At 52.0% G+C, this 19,902-nt stretch overlaps 1 protein-coding gene across 1 annotated transcript in view; it reads right to left on the minus strand.

The window, feature by feature from the left end:
- Positions 1–19,902, minus strand: part of TBC1D22A (TBC1 domain family member 22A) — a 268,885-nt gene that overhangs the window by 27,138 nt on the left and 221,845 nt on the right. The window contains exon 12 of the mRNA XM_043969133.1: positions 18,827–18,922. Within this exon, the coding sequence (XP_043825068.1) occupies positions 18,827–18,922 (96 nt within the window). The remainder of the gene's footprint in view (positions 1–18,826; positions 18,923–19,902) is intronic.

Below are 19,902 nucleotides of genomic sequence, written 5' to 3' on the forward strand. Positions count from 1 at the left end.
AGGGGTGGGCTGGGGGATGGCAGAAGAATGGACAAAGACGCCACCTGTATCCCAGATGAGGTCATCCCTTCTAGAGCATCCCTGGAAGATGCATGGCCAAGCCACAGGACCACCTGCTATGGATGCTGTAGATATGAGGGCTCCTGCTCTGATAGGGCTGGGTTGGATACCTCCGACTTTCAGCTTGGAGGGTCAGCAATCCCATGAATCTTTAGATGACTGCAACCTTCCAATTGGGAGTTTAACTTTAATGATGAAAGATCCCAATGAAACAGAGCCGAGGCCTACAGACAGTGGATTATCCGAACACAATAACCAAGAGGCGACAAAGCAAGAGCATAGAGTAATTGATTACTTCTAGTAAGGCTCTATATGAATCTGATCATTAATCCCATTAAGCCTCTGTTCTGCATGTAAACACAGTAACACAGCCTTTCTGGCTTGGTTGGCTTCTGTTTGATTTCTTTTTTTACGTAAGGTTTTAAGAGAAAATCTGGGGGCCCAGAGCCTCAGGACTCTAAAGCTCATATAAATTACTTTTAAGCCTATTAAGTTTGACACAATCCCTATAAGTATTACCACCTGGAAAGACTGTCAGGTCTAATCTGAAATTATCCCAGCTAATATTCATGAAACCCTTTCAAGAAATATTGGCTTATTTCCGGCTCCAGGAAATTGAAGGGGCCTTGTTTACTAACTGGCATTACATCCACAGCTCATATGCCGGAAAATCCCTGGCCAATGGATTTCACACCAAAATGGAAGATCCTCCTAGGCCCCCCTTTACCTCATGTGTAATCTGATTTCCATCCTTGATTTGTTTGGGGTCTTCTCTGAAAGCCTGTAAAAATAGACTAAGTGATGGTTGGGAGTGGGTTGAGAGGAAGACATTTTAATAAGGCCCAGGATATCATTACATTTCTCTAGGGACTGGAGAGATGAGCTTCTGAAAGTTTATCTGCCTCAGATATCAAACACTATTAATGAGATAATAAGGATCTCACAATTAATGATTTGAATGGCGGTTGTAATTTCTTCTTTAACAGGACGACTTAAGAGAAAGACTCATTCCTTGGCAGGAATGCCAACAAGAAAAGAAATGCTGCCGAGACCATTCCATCTGTGCTCTGCTAAACCCCACCCTTGTTCCCATCAGCAAGGGCTTCTCCCTCCCACGGCACTTTGACCCAAACCTTACCCTTGGCCTACTACGGGAGCTCAGCTTGAGGAGGTCAGCCATATTTAAGCAGAAGTCCGTATCTCCCTATGCTGAGTACAGGGAGCTACACCAAACAGAGGCTTGACAGGTATTTGTGGAATGGATGAAGGAAAAATGAGTCTTGTGTACTGGGTCTTCTGGAGAGGAAGGCAGAGAGAGAAATGCCCCAAGTAATGCCTAGAGGCCAGAAGAAAGCAGGTCCAGGGAGCAGTGAGAACAATGAGAGACTGAATTAGACTGGCACTATGCGAGGTGAGAGGATGCGATATAATTAAGCAAACCTCTGTGAAGCAGCTGCCAGGCACTGGGCCTCAAAGACGAAAGGAAACAGGTGCTTACAATTTCCTGAAGCATATACCAGTGCACACACATGCACACACACCCCTCTGAAAGGACCAGGCCCGGCTTTTCCTCAGCACAGAGGATGAGAGCACAGGATCTGGAGTTGGAAGGAAAGGGCTCAGCCCAACCCTCCTCTAGTAAAGGGAAAGCGTTTTAGCAAACATCAAGTGCCACCAAGGTTGCTTTCTGGGTAGGAATCAAGAGGCAGAGGCAGGGTCTTCATAACTGGACCTCCAAGGACAAGAAGACAGAATCTCTGAGCTGGAAAGGACCTGGGAGAGACCACCCAGACCAGCACAGATCTGAAGAACAATGATTGTTCTTCCCCCCGCCAAGGGGAGGGGGAACTCGCTCCTAGGCAGCCCCTGGCGCCTGCCTCTCATCGTGGGCAAGGTTTTCCTGACATCAAGCCTACATCTGCCTCTGCCACTGCCACCCCAGGCCCCTATTACTTGGTCCCCGGGGGCCAAGCAGAACAAGACTAACCCCTCCTCCACAGGAGAACCCTTGAAGATGGTGCTCGGAATCCCGAGTCTCCTCCAAGCTAAACACGCGTAGCTCCTTCAAATGAGCTCTCTTATGGTGGATTTCTGGTCTCTCCACACCAGACAACAGAGGACACCGGGGCACAGAGGCAGAGGGAATTGTCAGGGCCATGCCATTAGTCAGCCTCTAGACTCCTTGCCCAGTGCCCTTCCCCAAACCACCCCAATAGGACCTCCATTGTTCAGTTGCTGACATTTCAACCTTTCACCTGACAAAGTGTTCAAAAAACAGGAAGGAAGGCAGGAAGGCAGGAAGGCAGGCAGGCAGGCAGGCAGGCAGGCAGGCAGGCAGGCAGGAAGGCAGGAAGGCAGAGTATATGTGAAAAATCTCTCCACATGACCTTTAGTTGAAGAAACAATCTAGTAGGGGAAATGTTGACTGTTGGAGGCAGGGCCCTAGCTCAGCACTGCCCTCCAGCGAGTGAGCTGTCCTTGGTACCTCAACGCAACTGAACTTCTTCCCTTAGCAGAGCTCCAGCAGGCCTTTAGACAGGGCCTCCTCACTGCCCTCCAGCCAGTGAGCTGTCCGTGGTACCAGGATACAACTGGAACATCTCTCCCCGCCCCTCCCCCCCCCATCTGCGGCACTGCTTTCTCTTCCAGGCCCTGAAAGACCCAGGGGATCTGGCTGGCAGCCTTCTTTCCCAGCTCCTTATCTCCGTTCAGGCTCCTTTGTTTCCTTTCTTGCTAATGCCAGAGGCACACAGGAATCTGGTTCCAAAGAGAGCAGCTGAGATAACACATTCTCTTCCATGGAGATGATACATTACATTATCCCATTATCTCATTATTAGTAGTATGATGGTAAAACCTCTTAATCACCTGCCCCTCCAAACACATAATTTCCCTTCTTAAAATGATTTTAACTGTGCTTCAGAGGTGACATTACCTGAAATTTCATGTGCTTTCAAATAATAGCATTTTAAAAAAGAGATTTGGCATATTATTAACCATCTGTCAGGATGATATCTGAAAATATGACAAAGGAAATGAGTGAGCCAGTGTAATGGGGGCAGAGGGAACCCCAGAGACCTAGAAACCAGTCACTGCTCCACCATTTATGGTTGTAGGACTTTGGGCTAGTCATTTCCTCTCTCTGAGTTGGAACTTCTCCTGTAAAAAGAAGTGGCTGAACTACTTAGGATCTAACTCCTTCCCTCCCTCTGAAAACAGGAATTCTGAAAGGCTCTGGGATGTCATGGTTTCCATATTCCCTTGAGTACCTGTTTTTACAAAGGCTGTTAAAGAACAAAGCCCTCCAGACCTGAACATCCATTAGCCCAGGGACTGTGCCCCTGGGGAGCAGAAACTGTACAAGCCTGCTCAAAGCTCCACATCTCCATGGGGGTGACTCTTAGTTCCTTTGACCTGCAATCAGGGCAACAAGTCATTGTAGGGAGAAGCATGGGGATCATGGGAGGAGATCCTTAGAACGTGGGTGTGACTCCCTGTGGAGAGCCGTGAGAAAGGATGCTCATTGCAACCTGCTGCTATTAGTGTGACAATTGCCCACAATGGTTGTCTGTCCAAGAGGCTAGCTGCTAGTCTGGGATCATTCCAAGCAGGATGATGGAAAAGTGCAAGACAGATCTCCTGGGGTCTAGAAACGCAAGCTTCCTTCGCCAGCTGTCAATTATTATAAATTTACTGTCAAAAACGCCTTTTTGCTGATGGAAGGAACATGCTGAGGAAGTCATGTGCGCAAGGTCTTCACGCAATTCAAACTTCTCCCTTCCCAGGGGACACAGGGCCTGTTTCATGTCACCAACTGGAGGGATCTGTTTCCATCAAAGATTGCCAGGGTGTGAGCAGCCCAGGAAGGGGATCCCTCTCCAGGCTGGCTGGCCCTCATTCTTCTTTGCATATGAAGCTTGGCAGGGCCCAAGCTGGGCTTGTTTGTGGCAGAGGCTCCATTTGTGGCATTCTGGCCAGAGATATGTCAGGGCACACAGAGGACAAAGAGCAATTTATCTCCCACACATTATTTCCTGGGCCTGAAACAGCTGTGAAAACCCCTCTCTCTGACTGAGCAGCACATAGCACTGCCTGGCTGGCCAAAGAGACGCACGATTGATGGCTTAAGCTGACTTGCAGATTCACAAACCAGGCACATGCACGGCAATACAATCATTTTGGTCTTGTTCAGTGAAGGCGTGAGGCAGTCCCTCCCAACCAGGCTCAGGCAAAGGGCCTCTGGCTTGGCATAAAAAGCCCCCCCCCCCCACACACACACACACACACAGACACACTGTACTGGGCTGGGCTGATGGGTCAAGTGCTTTCTTTTAAATGCTCCCAGGTCATTGCCAAACTTGCATTTGGGTATAATCTCCAAGTAGAGAGAGAATGTGCCAAACATGAAGAATTCACAATTACAGAACACTGACCAAAACATCCCGGTGAGGCTGAGTGCAAACATAGCTATGCTCATTTTAAAGAGGCAGGCTCAGGGAAGCACCAAGGGCCAGCATGCTCTGCCTTCACATTTAGAGCCCCTCCTACTGCTCTGCCTTTATCTAAAGGGACTGAGGTCTCACATCCCCCACCCCCAACCGACCCGCTTCTGACATTCTGAGGCCCTGCCAGCTCTGACCTTCCGAATCTGGATTAGGGTTCTACCACTAATCAGCTCTAAGATGTCAGACAAGTCACAACTGCTAGGAACTCAGTGCTCTTCCGTAAAGCGGAATTACCTCACGGGGTCACTGTGAGGAAAGCTTTTTGAAAAACGCAACCATGCTCCAGAAACAGCAGAGAGGGCTATTGTTTATTATGCTCGCTCTGCCCAGATGTATCTCTCAGCTCCGGATTCCAATGACACCCAACCCCAGACCACACCTTTCCTGCCTCTGGGCCACCCAAAGGCTGAGCTGTAAAACATCAAAGCGGGTTTGGTGCAATTCCATTTTTCTTGGCCTTCAGGACTTCTCATCTCTAAGGTTTAATGTACTCTCAGGGTGGCTTAGTGGGTAAAGCGCTGAGCCTGGAGTCAAGAAGACCCGAGTTCAAATCTGACCTCAGACAATTCCTAGCAGCGGGACCCTCCCTGGGCAGGTTCCTACACCTGTCCGCCTCAGTTTTCTAATCTGTGAAATAGGGATGATAGCAGCACCTTTCCCCTCAGGGCCGTTGTGAGGATCAAATCAAATCATATTTGTGAAGCCTGGAGCACAATGCCGAGATGCAGGTAGATGAGTTAGCTACAAATGGAGTGTGAGAAAATGCTGACCCTTCAGGGCTTCCCATATTCTGCCCTTGGGCAGCCCCGAGTGGCTCCTGCTGCTCCCTCCTTTCCTTGGCAAGGTGCCACACTCTCCTCATGATAGTTTCTTCTTCTGTTATTCCTTCTCTATGTCTCTCTGTGGTATGGGGCTGGACAGGTGTCTTTTCTGAGCTGACCCTGCTGTGCTGGCTCTGGGCCTTGGCTCTACCTATTTATTCCCTTATGTCCCCCCATTCACCTTAAAGCTGACTCTGAATGCCACCTCCTAAGGGCAGCCCGCCCTCATCATGGCTGGTCACAGCCCCGACAGAGGGAGCATTGTGTTTGTGACTCTCCACTGGGCTCTCTCCGTAACGCCAACTGGCCCGGTGAGGCCCTGCTTCGTGAGAGCAGGGTTCAGTTTTCTACCTCCTTGTTTCCACTGTGGTCTGGCATACAACAGGAGGATTACGGATTTTGTTGTCTGGGGGTCCTGGACAGCTTCAGGGGCCCAGAGAGAGAAAGGGCTCCAATGTGGTGCACCACTCAATGCCTCTGGCTTTCCTGGGAGTCCCCCATCATGGTCCCTGCTGGCCACCACGGTCTGGGGTGACCTTCAAGGTCCACCCGCCTAGGTCAGCTCCAGAAACTCAAGAAATGTGTCTCCCAAAGCAGAGCAAGTGTGTGACTCCGCGTGTCCGAAGTCCCAGCCCACAGTGACACTTCCCTGGCATGATAACTTAGGCATGAAGGTAAGAGCACCTGCAAGCTCAGGTAGGAGGTTCCAGTCTCTGCGAGGCCCTCAAGCCTCCCACCAGACTCTAAGGCCCTTGAAGCCAGGGAGAGAGTCTTCTTTCTTCCCTGTGTTTCCAGGGGCAAACATAAGACCTTAGTGGGCAGTAGGCACTTTACAAAGAGGCAGCCGGGGGCACCGCAGCACACAGAGCCCTGGGCCTGAAGTCCAAACAACAAGTTCAAATCCGGCCTCAGACACTCACTAGCAATGGGACCCCGGGCAAATCCTGCTTCTCTGAGCCTCAGTTTCCTCATTTGTTATTAATAACAGTATTTGCTGAATGGAACTAAGCAAGGCATAATCAGGAACAGGACAGATCTGGGTTAAATGAGGAATTGCCTTCCTTGAACCCAGCAAGGGATTCAATTGGCCAGAAAGCCACACAGTGAGGACATGGCAGAGCCAAGATTCTATCCAAGGGCCTCCTCTAGCACATCCAAGTATCACAAGGAAGCCCCGAAAGGATCAAAGGAGACACCCCCCCCCCTTGGCCATTCTCCCTGCTCTTCAAGCTCCTTTACAATCAGCCCCAACTTCAGCCAGTCTGAAGCCCCACTGTCCCTGAGACAGACACTGCACCCCTGCTGGGCTAGCATCACCCCACGTGCTCAGCTCTGAGCTAGTTTTAAAGGACTTGCTAATCTGCTCTGTTCTTCCTCTCAAGCCTGCACTTCTTCAGCAGGGACACGGGTGCTGGCCGCCTTTGGCCAATGTCAGATTTTGTTTCTCTCTCTCTCTCTCTCTCTCTCTCTCTCTCTCTCTCTCTCTCTCTCTCTCTCTCCCTCTCTCTCTCTCACACACACACACACACACACACACACACACACACACACACTCAGAGTCATACAGTGACTTCTTAGACTAACAGGCAGAATGTGTGGGCAGCTCAGTCTCTCACACTATATCAGGTTCCAGGAAGAGCGTGTGACAGGGAGAATGGCTGAGTCCACCCCCCGCCCCCATCTTCAACAAAGCGCTCACTGACATTTTAGGAGGGGAACGAAGCTGCTGGGGCTCCAATTTGCTGCTCACCAACACTTGGTAAGTCTGATTTGAAAGGGGAACCCTGTGTTTATGCAGATGCTGCCACAACACATCCGGACAGACTTGGGCACGTCCCGGATTTCTTCGTCCTCTCTGCTCTGCACAGCCCCTTCCCTGCTCCTGAGACTCCTGACTCTGGTGGAACCCACGGAGCTGGGAGGACTTGGAGGGGAGTGGCAAACTAGCCTCCTAAGCCCAGAAGCCCCAAGGCTCCAGGCAACCAGCTGGTTAGGGTTTGCTTTATGGTGTGGCCATCACAAGACAGAGCCGGCCGGCCGATCCAACTATGCAGAGACAAATCACTCAGAGACATGATTTAATAAAAAATGTATTTGGAGAAAGCCGTGGGACCAAAATCAATTTTCTACAGTCCTGGGTAGACTTCGATTTTCTTTTCTCTCCCGCTCTCACAATAACTCCCCCTCCCTCCCTCCCTTCCTTTCTCTGTCCCTCCCTTCCTTCCTTCCTTCCTTCCTTCCTTCCTTCCTTCCTTCCTTCCTTCCTTCCTTCCTTCCTTCCTTCCTTCCTTCCTTCCTTCCTTCCTTCCTCTCTCCCTCCCTCCCTCTCCTTGTCTCAACCTGTTCATAATTTCAGTTCTTGAAAAGGAAAAGGAGTCTGGCCAAGCACCAATATCCATGGGCTAATTTCCTATCTTAATATACACAGAAGTGAGGTCTTTGCTTTCTTTGGCAAAGGCTACAAATTCTATGTTGGTTCAAGAAAGCGTGCCTGACTCAGAGCTGGGAGGCCTGGCTTGCAATCCCGGCTCTGCAGTGTCCTAGCCCTGTGCTGACTCTGCGTGGATTAGGTGCGCACCTGAGAGGCCTCCCTGGGATATGGAGATGGGAGCTTCCACAGAGCTCTCCCACTGTCACAGGGAGCAAACAACAACCCACTCTCCCATGTGGCGGGCAGAGCACTTCCCTGCCCATTTTACAGAAGAGACTGAGGCAGACACAGGCTAAGCAGCCTCCCCCAGACCTGCACCCACAGGCAGTGAAGGCCAGAGCCCAGACTCAGCCCAAGGGTCTCATGATGCTCCATCACACTCTCCTCTTACCCTGTCATGTACCTGAGGATGACAGACGGTAAAGCTCATTGAGGGCGGCAACTGTCCCTGTCCTCATTTTGTGTCCCCAGGGCTTAGCACAGTGCCGGGCACACAGTGGGTGCTTAGTCAATGCTCCCTGAGTGACGGATGCTGGCTGTCCAGTCCCACCTCCTCATTCTTTAGATGAGGAAACAGAGGCCTTGCCTATAGCGGTAGAGCCAGTAAAGGGCTGAGCCAGGACAGAGGCCAGGGCCCTATAACTCTCCCATGCTTCTCTTACTTCAGCAGAATGGAAGCTTGGGAGCAGGGGCAGTGCCAAAGATGGAACAGTTGGGGCAAAGGGTTTGCCCAAAGTCAACTGCTTTGTCCAGGCCAGGTGAGAGCTGGCTGCAGGCCAGGAGGGGCAATGAGGCCACACTCAGGCAGCCACTAGTCATGTGGTCTTCTCCCCATTCATAAGGATCACGACCCTCAGGGTGAGGACCTGAAGCAGCACAGTCTCCCTTGTGTGGGCTGGGGGCTGCCCTGGAAAGGCAGAGCCAGTGCACTGGAAGGGGGAGGGCCCTTAGAGATCATCGGGTGTGCATCTGAGGTCACCAAGAAGAGAGCAGTCCAGGCTGCTTCTGGCCCCAAGGCTCTGTGCACAGAACCTCACTGAGCCCCTGGAAGCCTGGGGCCACAACTCCTGCCTCGCAGGTTCCCAGTGAGTCAGGAGCGCTTTGTCCTAAGAAGCAGCCCATGGCTGAGCTTCCTTGGCACCGACAAGCCTGTCTCTTCAGGAAAGAAGTGGCCCCATTTTGACCAACACAAGAGAAACGCTTCCCAGAATTGCTTATGAGAATTGATGTCTGAGGCATGAAGACATTTTTAAGAGGCAATTTCCAGTTCTGAAAAGCGTGCCATGGGCACCTTTCCTTAGCGCCCAAATAAACACATTTTCCCTTTTGCTCATTACGGCCGTGAGGAAGCGGCACAGCCAATGGGGTCTGGAGGGGAGGTTTCCTCCTATTTCCCAACCTGAAAGAACAATGCTTTCCTTAGTGCTAGAAAGGGGGCACATGAAAGCTGACTCCAAGCCTAACTCAGCCTCTTTTCTATAATAATGAAAGCACAGGGTGGGGTGGGGGGCGCTTTCATCAGAAGAAATCCAAACAGAATCTAGAGCAGACAGAGGCAGTGAGCTCCCTGGATGACTCCAGTCAGGAACTTACCCAAGGTCACGTGGCTTCGGACATCAGAAGAGGAGGATGACCACACTCTTTACTGGTCTGTCGTATCTGATTCCCTTCTGGGTGAGTTCACTTCATCTGAGCCCTCTGTAAGCCTCAGAATCCTCTGGGCTATCGATGCTGCTGGTAGCGGGAGCCAGTGGAGGGCAGTGGGCAGGACCACCAACCAAGAGCCGAGAGGCCCGAGCAACGTCCCAGCCCTGTCCTCCCCGCCCCAGCCACGTGACTGAGGCACACAACTGGCCCTCTCCCTGAGCCCGCCAGTTTCCTCTGCTAAATGACGGGGTTGTGGGGGAGGCTGGAAGAGCTCATCTCCAAGGGCCTCATCAGCCCTGATAGATATCAAACACTTAGTGCTGTGATAAAAATAATGGAATTTGGCTGACGCCCAGGGGTCCCACCTGATTGATTTAGTATTGTTTGAGAAACCAACTAAGTACCTACTTGGCATGATTAGATATGGGCCACATGGGGACAGCTAGGTGGCGCAGCGGATAAAGCACTGGCCCTGGATTCAGGAGAACATAAATTCAAATCCCGCCTCAGACACCTGACACTTACTAGCTGCGTGACCCTGGGCAAGTCACTTAACCTCCATTGCCCCACAAACCCCCTCCCCCAAAAAAAGACATGGGCCACACCTGGCCTGCCCTGAGTGACATACTGCTGACATCAGCAGGGGGTACCACTCTCAGCCTTACAACTGGAAGGACCTCCCTTTTGGCGGAGGGAGAGAAAAGGTAGAAAAGGGAATGCTCGCTGAGAGGAGCTCTCTCTCCTGCTGGTGAGGGGCTGCACAGCCGACTCCCAGAGAAACCACGAAGCCCAGGTGTTGAGTTAATAGAAACGAGGTCAGCTCTTCGAATTAGCTGAGCTGGAAGCAAGTTTGGGGATTGAGTCAGTCTTTGCTAGAGCCAGGGAGCTTGTCCATTTTTCTCTTCCCCTATTCCCTTGTCCCTGGCTTTATTAACTTCGCCTTTGTTGTATGTTTTATTCCCATTAATAAAACCTGATTTGTTTGTGGAAAAGAGGCTGTTAACCGCCTTTCTCATTGGCCTGGGAGAAATAACTAGAAAAGGCAGTTTGGAAGGGAGGAAACTTTGGACCTAGAGATCCTCATTATTTTCCGAACCCCAATATTATGTCGAGCCACCCAATTAACTCCCCATAATAAATTTGGCCCCTACAGTGTGCACCTTGCCCTCAAGGTGTGCACAGGCTAGGAAGGGAAAAGGAAAGGCCCCAAATTCCAATGTGGTTCATTCATGGAGAAAAGGCGCAAAGGCCTTAGGGCTGAGAAATGGGACAAGGGAGCACGAATGTCTCTTTGGATCCAAGTTAGAACCCCTACTGGGAACAAATTAAAGCACAGGATGAAGCCACCTCATCCTTCCAACACCAACTCTAGTTCACTGATCTTTACGTGCAGGGAAGCCGAAGACCGGGAATTCTGGGGAGGGCCCTTTACAGATGGGGAAAATGAGGCCCAGGCAGAGGCAAACCGCCAGCAACGTGAGAATGAGAATGGGAGGAGCCCAGTTCACTGGACTTTGATTCCAGGGATCGAGGCAGCCCGTGAAGGGCTTCCAAGCCTCCCAGAAGCTGCCGTGCCACCCTGATCATTCTGGAATGAGAGACAAGAGGCAGTGGCAGCAGCTGGAACAGCAGCCGCCACCCTCGTGGCCAGCACTTCCAGAGAGCCTCTCTCACTGCCCTGGATTGTAAGGCAGGCAGTGAAGAGATGACTGTGAGCATTTCCTAAACCATGAGGGGCTCAGAGAGGGTGTGACTGGCCCCTGGTCACACAGTAAGCAAATGCCTCAGACAGAGAGATTCAAGCACAGGTATCACACACATAGCCTCCCAAATGCTCGGGGCAGGAAAGTCCCACTCTTGGTATGTTCCGTGTTTGCCTTCCTAGAGTCGAGACCACAGAGTCAGCTCATCAACACCCTCCTAACATTCAAAGATTAGTTTAAATCACCCAGGAGCCTCATTATATAATCCTCATTCCTTTCATCTTTTCTTTAGCTTTATTTTTTCAAACCTTTAATCATTTCTTACTGAAAGTTGCTATTTAAACTTTGGCAAGTCTGCCTCAATTTTCTCAGAACGGAATGAACTTTGAAACTCTGTACCCATTATAGTAATGAGGGGTATAATTTAATAAGGAGTACCCATTTCCAGCAGTTTGAAAAGAAAATGACAAGCTGGTATTTATGTGCTGGGAACAAGATGGAGAAAGTGTTCTTAATTTGAAGGGCATCCCCATTGCTATGACATCGAGCCATTGTCTGCCCACAGCATTGCTCCTAGTGGGGCTGAGTTGTGTCAAGCCTCACCTCACCTTCCCTCGCCTCCCCCAGAGGTGCCCATGCTGTCTTTGTACTGCAGGAAGCAGGGACAGGGCAGCAGTCTTCCTTGGGGTCACTGCAGGCAACTCAAAAATGGGGAAGAAGAAATCTGGCCCAGCAATGTGGCCTGGAGGAAGAAAAACTCACCGGCCACTGGGACCCTTCTTGGAAACCTTGCTACCCTCATGTCCTGAGCCTCTGAGACATGACTGCATCACAAGGTGACCGTGCTAGGCAGCTCCCCAGGGCTCCCTGGAGGTGAGTGGCTTGAAGCCTTCCTCCTCCCCCCTTGGGGTTCTATAAAGAGCACCATCCTGAAGCCGTCCCAGGCTCTGCACCTCTGCTGCCAATTCGGTTCTCCTGCTATTTCCTCAAACTCAACAAAGCCCAAAGAGCTTGGCCTGAATAGAGGCTTTCCTGAGCACAGACCTTTCAGCTGTACCTCATTCACACACTGCTCTGTTGTTGTGTGTTCTCCTCCAAGACTCCCCTGAGTGGGAGCCACTTGCATCTCTGCCAAGATGGATCACAGGACTCAGCACACAATAGGTCCTCAATAAATGTCTACTGATTGCTGGACTGATAGCTTGGCAACACTCCTCAGCAGACATCTCTTAGGATCCAGATGTTATGTGATAGATTGTGCTTGTGCCCCATGAAAAATGGGAGCCAGTGCAGGCGGTATGCAGGTTGCCTCCAACCTGGGTTCTGGGGCAGAAAGTGGCTCAGTCCAACCATTGCTGATAACTGCTGAGGTGATCGGAGCAGGAGGATGGACAGTGGAGCAACACTGATACTCAGGCCCACCCCCCACTAACGGTCACTAAGCACCTGTCCCTGGGGACACAGGAGGCCAAAGTGAGACCCTGTCCTCGAGGAGCGCCCAAGCCCCAGGCCTGGGCTGGGTCCTTCCTCTGCCTGACTCAGTCCCAAGGAGCCTAAAGCACTTGGTACAGAAGGGCAAGAGAATCCTCAGGGTACCAAGAGGAGGAGGAAATAAGGGCGGTTATAACCACAGGCAAAAGGTAAGCTCCCTGGGGGCAGGGCCCGGCACAGAGCAGTCAGCCCATTAACAAGTGCTGGTTGAGTACCTACTGCGTGCCACCCACCATGTGCCAGGGATACAAGGAAAGGCAGCCCTCTTTATAAAGAGGGCAAAGAACAAGAAACAAGCGGGCACCAAAACCCACTGGGGAACGGCTGTGCCAATGGTGGTAGAGTCATATAGAGTCACAATAAATGGGGGGTTTGCAGAACCCTGGGAAAGCTCCCATGAGCTGGCGCCAGGATGAGAACAACGTATACCCTGACCTCTAGAATGAAAACCAGGCAGCACCAGGGTCCCCTGGACACAGGAAGTGAGCAAGGAGGAGACGTGAAGAAAAAGAAAAGACGCCAAGTGGCCTGGTCCCTCAAAAACCCACACAGAGGAAGGAAGCAAGCATTTACATGGCACCCGCTATGCAAGTCTGGGTGAGCTCGTCAGGAAATCAAAGGCTGCGTGACGTGCAAGAAGGGTGGAGATTCGCACCCACATCTGACTCCAAACCCAACGCTCATCCCTCTGGTCATAGCCAGGGCACGATAGCAGCCAGCAATCATCCCTCTTCTGGGGAGCGGTGGGCTTTTGGGAGGGGCTCCTCACTGTTCTTCCCTCCCTTGGCTGTGCACAGCAGACAGCTCTCGGGCTGTCAGCTTCCTCATATGCCAAAGAGGGTGATGAGAGGTAACTGTCCTGGGCAGGGGGTGCCTGGGGAGAGAGTTCTATGACCTGATGAGCCCCACGCACAGCAGGCCCTAGGAAGTGTCCAGTCTCCTGATGAAAGCCCTTTGTTCACAGAGGGGGCTTCAGGGGCTGCGAGGCAGCTAGACAAGGGCTCTTCTCCAAAGCAGGCAGAGAGTCCACCACACAGTAATTTACTTGGGATATTTACACCCAGGAGTGTTTGAAATCTCGGCAGAGAATGTGGGTGCTGTCCCCCAGGGCACCACTGGAACCCAGCCAGGCTGCTTGACTCTGGAGTTTGGAGAAAAAAAATAAGGCCCAGCCCTGCCTCGTGCCTGCAGTGAGCAGGTTGTCCCCCTTTTTTGTTTGTTTTTTCGGGGCAATGGGGGTTAAGTGACTTGCCCAAGGTCACACAGCTAGTAAGTGTCAAGTGTCTGAGGCCAGATTTGAACTCAGGAACTCCTGAATCCAGGACCAGTGCTTTATCCACTGCGCCACCTAGCCGCCCCAAGGTTGTCCCTCTTAACCGAGTGCTGCCAAGTAGAGGCCTCAGGCCTGGTCCTGGGCTTCAGCCAGGCTCCCTGGTTTTTCTCTCCATGCCGTGGGCTCTTCACCCAAACCTGCAGAACATCAGGGTGGGTGGGGAGTGAACGCTGGCCTAGAACACCAGAGCTAGGAAGCCCCTGAAAATGCAGGGCACCGGAGGTCAGAGCTAGGGTTCAGATGCTACCTGCCAATCACTCCCCGGGAGACCCTGGTCAAGCACACCACGGCTCTGTGCCGAGGAGGAGGGTGGACCGGTCCCTTCCAGGCCCAGGGCCCATGAGCCTCTCACCATTTCTTTAAGCGGGTCTGTGCTGTTTGCCTACAGTCGCATCTAAGCATCTTGAAGATGAGGCCTCTCTCAGGGTCTGATCACTTCATAAATGCTGGCCTGAGTGTTGTGGAACAGACTGTCAGGATCGACAGGGAGCCCAAGACACAGGGAGACGCATCAGAGAGACTTTGGCTGCCAGGTTACCACTGCTGGAGGGGGTCCCATCTGCCACCCCACCCCCTCCCAGAACATCCACTCCCCGAGGACAGGGACGCTACCATTTGTCGTAGTCCCAGTGCTGGGGACGGTGCCAAAGTCAGCACTTAACCCATTTTTGTTTAACTCAACAGGCTCCATGGGAAGAAAAGAGGAAACTCTTAGAGGCTTCTCTGCTCATCTGGGAGCGCCCTCAGAGCACAGTGAAGCTCGTCACTCAGGAGAGCCAGGTGTGGATCCCGGGGTACCAGCACTCACCATGCTGTGTGACTGCCAGCAAGTCACTTCTGTCATGAAGAAAACAGAGGCGGCAGACCAGTCGGGCTGTGAAGGCCCCTCTCCTCTGCCCAGCGGCTACCGCGGGAGACCCCTCTCCCCTGGGCTACTCTATAGCTGCCTCTGCCCTCCCGCCAAGCATCCCCTCCTCAGGTTCCGCCTTCCTGAGTCGCTATCAGGTCACACCACTCACAGCCTCTGGGGGCTTCCTACTGACTCGAGGAAAAAATACCAATTCCTGGCTTTGCTTTTGAGGCTCTCTCAGTCTGGTCCCAGCGCACCCTATCCGGTCCCTCCACCTCACATTCTCTCCATTTCAGGCAGGCTGGACACCCTAGTCTTCCCCAAACTTTGTCTGCTCCTCTCAGGCCACTGCTTACACTTGGAATGCCAGTGCTCCTCAGCTGCTTCTCAACACCCACCCGCCTCTCCCTCCGCCCACCCACCCACTCATCAACTACCGCCCCAGCCAGCTGGCCAGTATTTCCTTCATTCCCTAAATGTGGGTTCTATTTGTGCCAAGAACCATGCCGAGTGTGGAGATACAAAGAGAAATAAGAATCGCTGCCCTTTAGCTTACATTCATTCTCTCAGAGGGAAATCCAACCATGCCCACAGAGAAGTCAAAACCAAATACATTCAAAGCGACTTGGATGGCGCCACAGCTCTCAGAGAACCAGGCCTGGAGTCAGGAAAACTCCTCATTCTGAGTTCAAATCCAGCCTCAGACACTTCCTAGCTGTGTGACCCTGGGCAAGTCACTTGACCCTGCTTGCCTCAGTTTCCTTATCTGTAAAATGAGCTGGAGAAGGAAATGGCCAACCCCTCCAGGACCTCTACCAAGAAAACCCCAATGGGGTCACTGAGAGTTGGACAGGAGATGGAAAGGGACCAGAATGCCCCCCAACCTGGCCAGCACCCATCCCCTTCTCCACAGTCCTCCTGGAGACAAAAGGTGTCTCTCCAGCCCCCACATTCTCCTTGCTCCACACTCCTTGGCCCGTATCGCACTGAGACCTCCTCTGGAAAGAAGGCTCTGAGGAGGGGGACTTCACTGCCTGCATTTCCGTGTCCCTGGCACCTCCTGCACACAAGGTGCCTACGAAGCACGGAATCCAATCAAAGCGGCTGAGTCCTCCCAAGCCGAGGGCCTTTCCACCATGGCATGCTACCGGTGCCTGGCCCGTTCCCCGGGCGAGCTCTCCAGCTCCACGGGCTGCCTCACTTTCTAGATATGATTTGTTTTCCCTTTTCTTTCCCTCCCTATTCAGGCCGACTTTCCACGACCCATTAGGAGCTCTCATAACGTGCTTTCAGTCCAGCCCCCACAGTATCAAAGCATTTACTGGATTCTGTAGCTTTGGGGAAAACAATCAATAGCCTAATTTCCACATCTCTCCCCTTGTCCATCTTCCCACAGATGCCCAGTCTCTGGTGATTTGTCTCTTTGGCTTGCCTCGTTTCCCCACTTCTCCTGGGGACGCTTCTCTCCTGCCTCACTGGCTTCCCTCAGACACCAGGCTGCTGGGCTCGGCCAAATGCTTTAATCGGACACACCTGTCATCTCCTCTAATTACAACACAGCCACGTCTCTGGTCACACAGCAAAGAGACTGCTGGGTTTTAAACAAACGAGCTGATAAATAGGGGTGTGCTTTATTCTTTCTTTTTTTTTAAATTAATAATTTTTTTCCCCGTTACATGTAAAGATAGTTCTCAACTTTTGTTTATACAGGCTTTCCAATTTCAGATTTTTCTCCCTCCCTCCCCCCTCCCCTAGACAGCAGGTAATCTGATATAGGTTTCATATATATATATATATATGTATATATATATATATATATACACACACACACACACACACATAATAACATTAATCCTATTTCTGCATTAGTCATGTTATAAGAGAAGAATCAGAGCAATAAGGAAAAACCTCAAAACAGAAAAAACAATAGCACCAAAACCAAAAGAAATAGTATGGTTCAATCAGCATCTACTCCACAGTTCTTTTTTTTCCCCTGGATTTGGAGATCCTCTTCTATCATGAGTTCCCTGGAACTCTTCTGTATCATTGCATTGGTGAGAAGAATATAGTCCATCACAGTAGGTCAACACTCAATGTTGATGATACTGTGTACAATGTTCTTCTGGTTCTGCTCATCTCACTCATCATCAGCTCACGTAAGACCCTCCAGGTTTCTCTGAACTCTTCCTGCTCATCATTTCTTATAGCACAATAGTATTCCATTGTATTCCTATACCGCAACTTGTCCAGCCGTTCCCCAATGGATGGGCATCCCCTCAACTTCCAATTCCTTGGTGTGCTTTATTCTTTACCTTTGTTAAGTTGCTTGTAAATCGTGGGCCACCTTGCAGAGAAACATCCACCTCCTTGACGACCCCCGTCATGGGGCACACAAGAGTTAGGTGGGGCACAAAGGGCCCTCCGGGGCTATGGGGTCCAGCCCTCTCACTGCACAGAGAGGAAATGAAGGCCCCCAAAAGACGAGGAGGATTTCCCAAGGCCATGCCGCTGCTGAGGGAAGTCAGAATGTCGCTCCCCCCGTCCTCGCCATTCCGACATCCTTGGACTGAAACCAGCTCCTCAGCCCAGCCGGATCATCCCGAAGAGTCTCTGACAACTCACGGTCCCCATCTCGGTGCCGTGTGACCTCTGGGCCTGGGCCCATGGTGTTCCCCGTGTGAATGACCTCCTCCTCCTCCCGTCTGGACCCTTTCCACCCCGAAGGGAAGGATCTCTGGCGCCCCAGCTCTCGACAACCACACCGCTCCCTTGTCCACCTGCCAACTCTGGGAGCGAGGAGGCAGGCCTACGTCCCCAGCCCAGGCCCTGACGTCGAAGGATGTCGCCAGCCACTGACAACCAGCAGGGAGGCCCCTGCGACCTCCTCTGGTACCCCCCGCAGTCCTGGGGGGGCTGCTGTGTGATCCCTGTTGTCTTCATTGTAGAGGAGGGTCTGAAGCTCACTGGACTAACTTGTCCATCCATCATCACACGGTTAGTAAGCAAGGAGTCTTTCCAGAGCGAGTCCAAGCCTTCTGCCAAGCCAAGGGGACAAGGAGAGGAGAGCTCGGTGCCCGAGCCTCTGATGGTCAGTAGCGCTGGCGAGCTGCTTCCCTCCTGGGCCTCATGGGCGGAGGCGCCTCTAAAGGCCTTGGTGCTGCTCCCCGAATCTCTCTCTGCCCAGCCTTTGTCTTCCTAGACATTCCAGCTGCTGGAGGTGCTCAGTACTCACCGTCCTGGTGTTTCCTCTCTTTGTGTGCCCACACCCTGTCCCCCCAACACACACACACACACACACACACACACACACACACACACATATACTTGTGTGCACACAGGTACTTGTATGCACACACACACATCCACCTCCACAGTGCCTCATGCAGGATACAACAGGGAAGAGGCCAAGATGATTCCAAAGTCACAGTATAAATGAATGGCAGTATCAGGATTAGAACCCAGCACTCTGAACCTCAAATTCTGTTCCCTTTCTTGTTTTGCTTTTAAATTTTATTTTTATTTTTTTTTTTTTTTAGTGAGGCAATTGGGATTAAGTGACTTGCCTAGGGTCACACAGCTAGTAAGTGTTAAGTGTCTGAGGCCGGATTTGAACTCAGGTACTCCTGACTTCAGGGCCGGTGCTCTATCCACTGCGCCACCTAGCCGCCCCTTAAATTTTATTTTTAAGATCCCAAAACTAATCCCCAGAAGAACCAGCATTTCCATTCACATGGCCTTGAGACTGTGAATACATTCCTCTGCCCACTCGTTCCCTTCTGTACCGTCCTGCTCATCTGTGCCCCGTGGCCCACACCCTCCACTCCTGGGTAGCACCACACCTGGGGGTACTGCCCCATGGGCAGGACCCGAGCTCCAGGGGTCCCCCTGGCAGAGCAGCAGGGGCTTTGTCTGGGCCTCTTTCACAAACCACCCAGAGAAGTGAAATCTACTGAGCCCGGGCTAGCAAGAGAAAGCTTTGACTTACTTGGAAATCTTTTTCTTCTAGAATCTCTTTTCTCCATCTCACGAGGAAAGCCGCACAGACGTACAAGTGGAAGTGAGAAAAACCCTCAGGCTCGGACTGGAAGACACACCAAGAAACAGAGGTAAGAGATTAGTGAGGGAGTTGCCCCATCAAGACGCTTGCACACGCAGGCTCGGGCACCAAGCTCCTCTTGGCCCCGATTCCCTCTCAGCCCAGGATCGTCAATCTCTTATCTCATTCACACACACACGGTTTCCACCCTGAATGAGCACAGCTTGGCACACACAGGGGAATACCAGGGGTCGGGGTGAAGAAGAGGCAGCCGCCAGTTCTGGGTTGGCCATCAGAAGAGCCGCACTCAAGCCCAGGCTCAGCCCTCCACCTCAGCAGGGTCATCAACAAAATACAAATGATCTTCTCCCTCACCGGACTGTGACTGGGACCGAATCAGGGGCTGATTCGACTCAAATCAGCACGAAATGCTTGCGAGGCACAGGGAGGCGGTGAAATCCCTCCTGCCAGACCAGGCTGGGAGAAAGGTGAAGAATACGCCTGTCATGGGCTGGCCAGAGAACAGCCTGGGTGCCCCCCCAGGGTGGAGCAGCCGCACACTGGGAGGCTCAGAAGGCCTGAGGGCAGACCCAGCTCCTCGATGCTGGCTGGGTAGCTCACTAGTGCTCTCTGAGCTGGTCTCTTCACTGGGGGTGAAGATAAGAACATGTGCACTGCCTCCTCAGAGGGGCGCGAGGGGAGGGCCCCTGCTTGAATGCTTCCAGTGTCCGAGGATCCTAGGTCTGGAGCTAAAAGGGCCCTTGGGGCCTCTTTTGACAAAGGGGGAAACCGAGGCCCAGAGAGAAGGTCACACAGGTGCTATGGGGTGAATGGCCAATATAGTCAACAGTGCAAGCTACAGAGGCTCCAAAGGACGACAGGGAGATCAGATCAGGCCCTTAGGAACCCTTGGTGATCTCAGAGAGAGGGAGGGGGTGAGACCGCAAAGGCCACAGCAGGGAGGAGGAGAGGAAGGGGAGACGGCAAGTGCAGAAGCCTTTAAAGTGGGGCCAGGCAGTCTGTGA

Source organism: Dromiciops gliroides, chromosome 5 (genome assembly GCF_019393635.1).
Source record: "Dromiciops gliroides isolate mDroGli1 chromosome 5, mDroGli1.pri, whole genome shotgun sequence".
Lineage (NCBI taxonomy): Eukaryota > Metazoa > Chordata > Mammalia > Microbiotheria > Microbiotheriidae > Dromiciops > Dromiciops gliroides.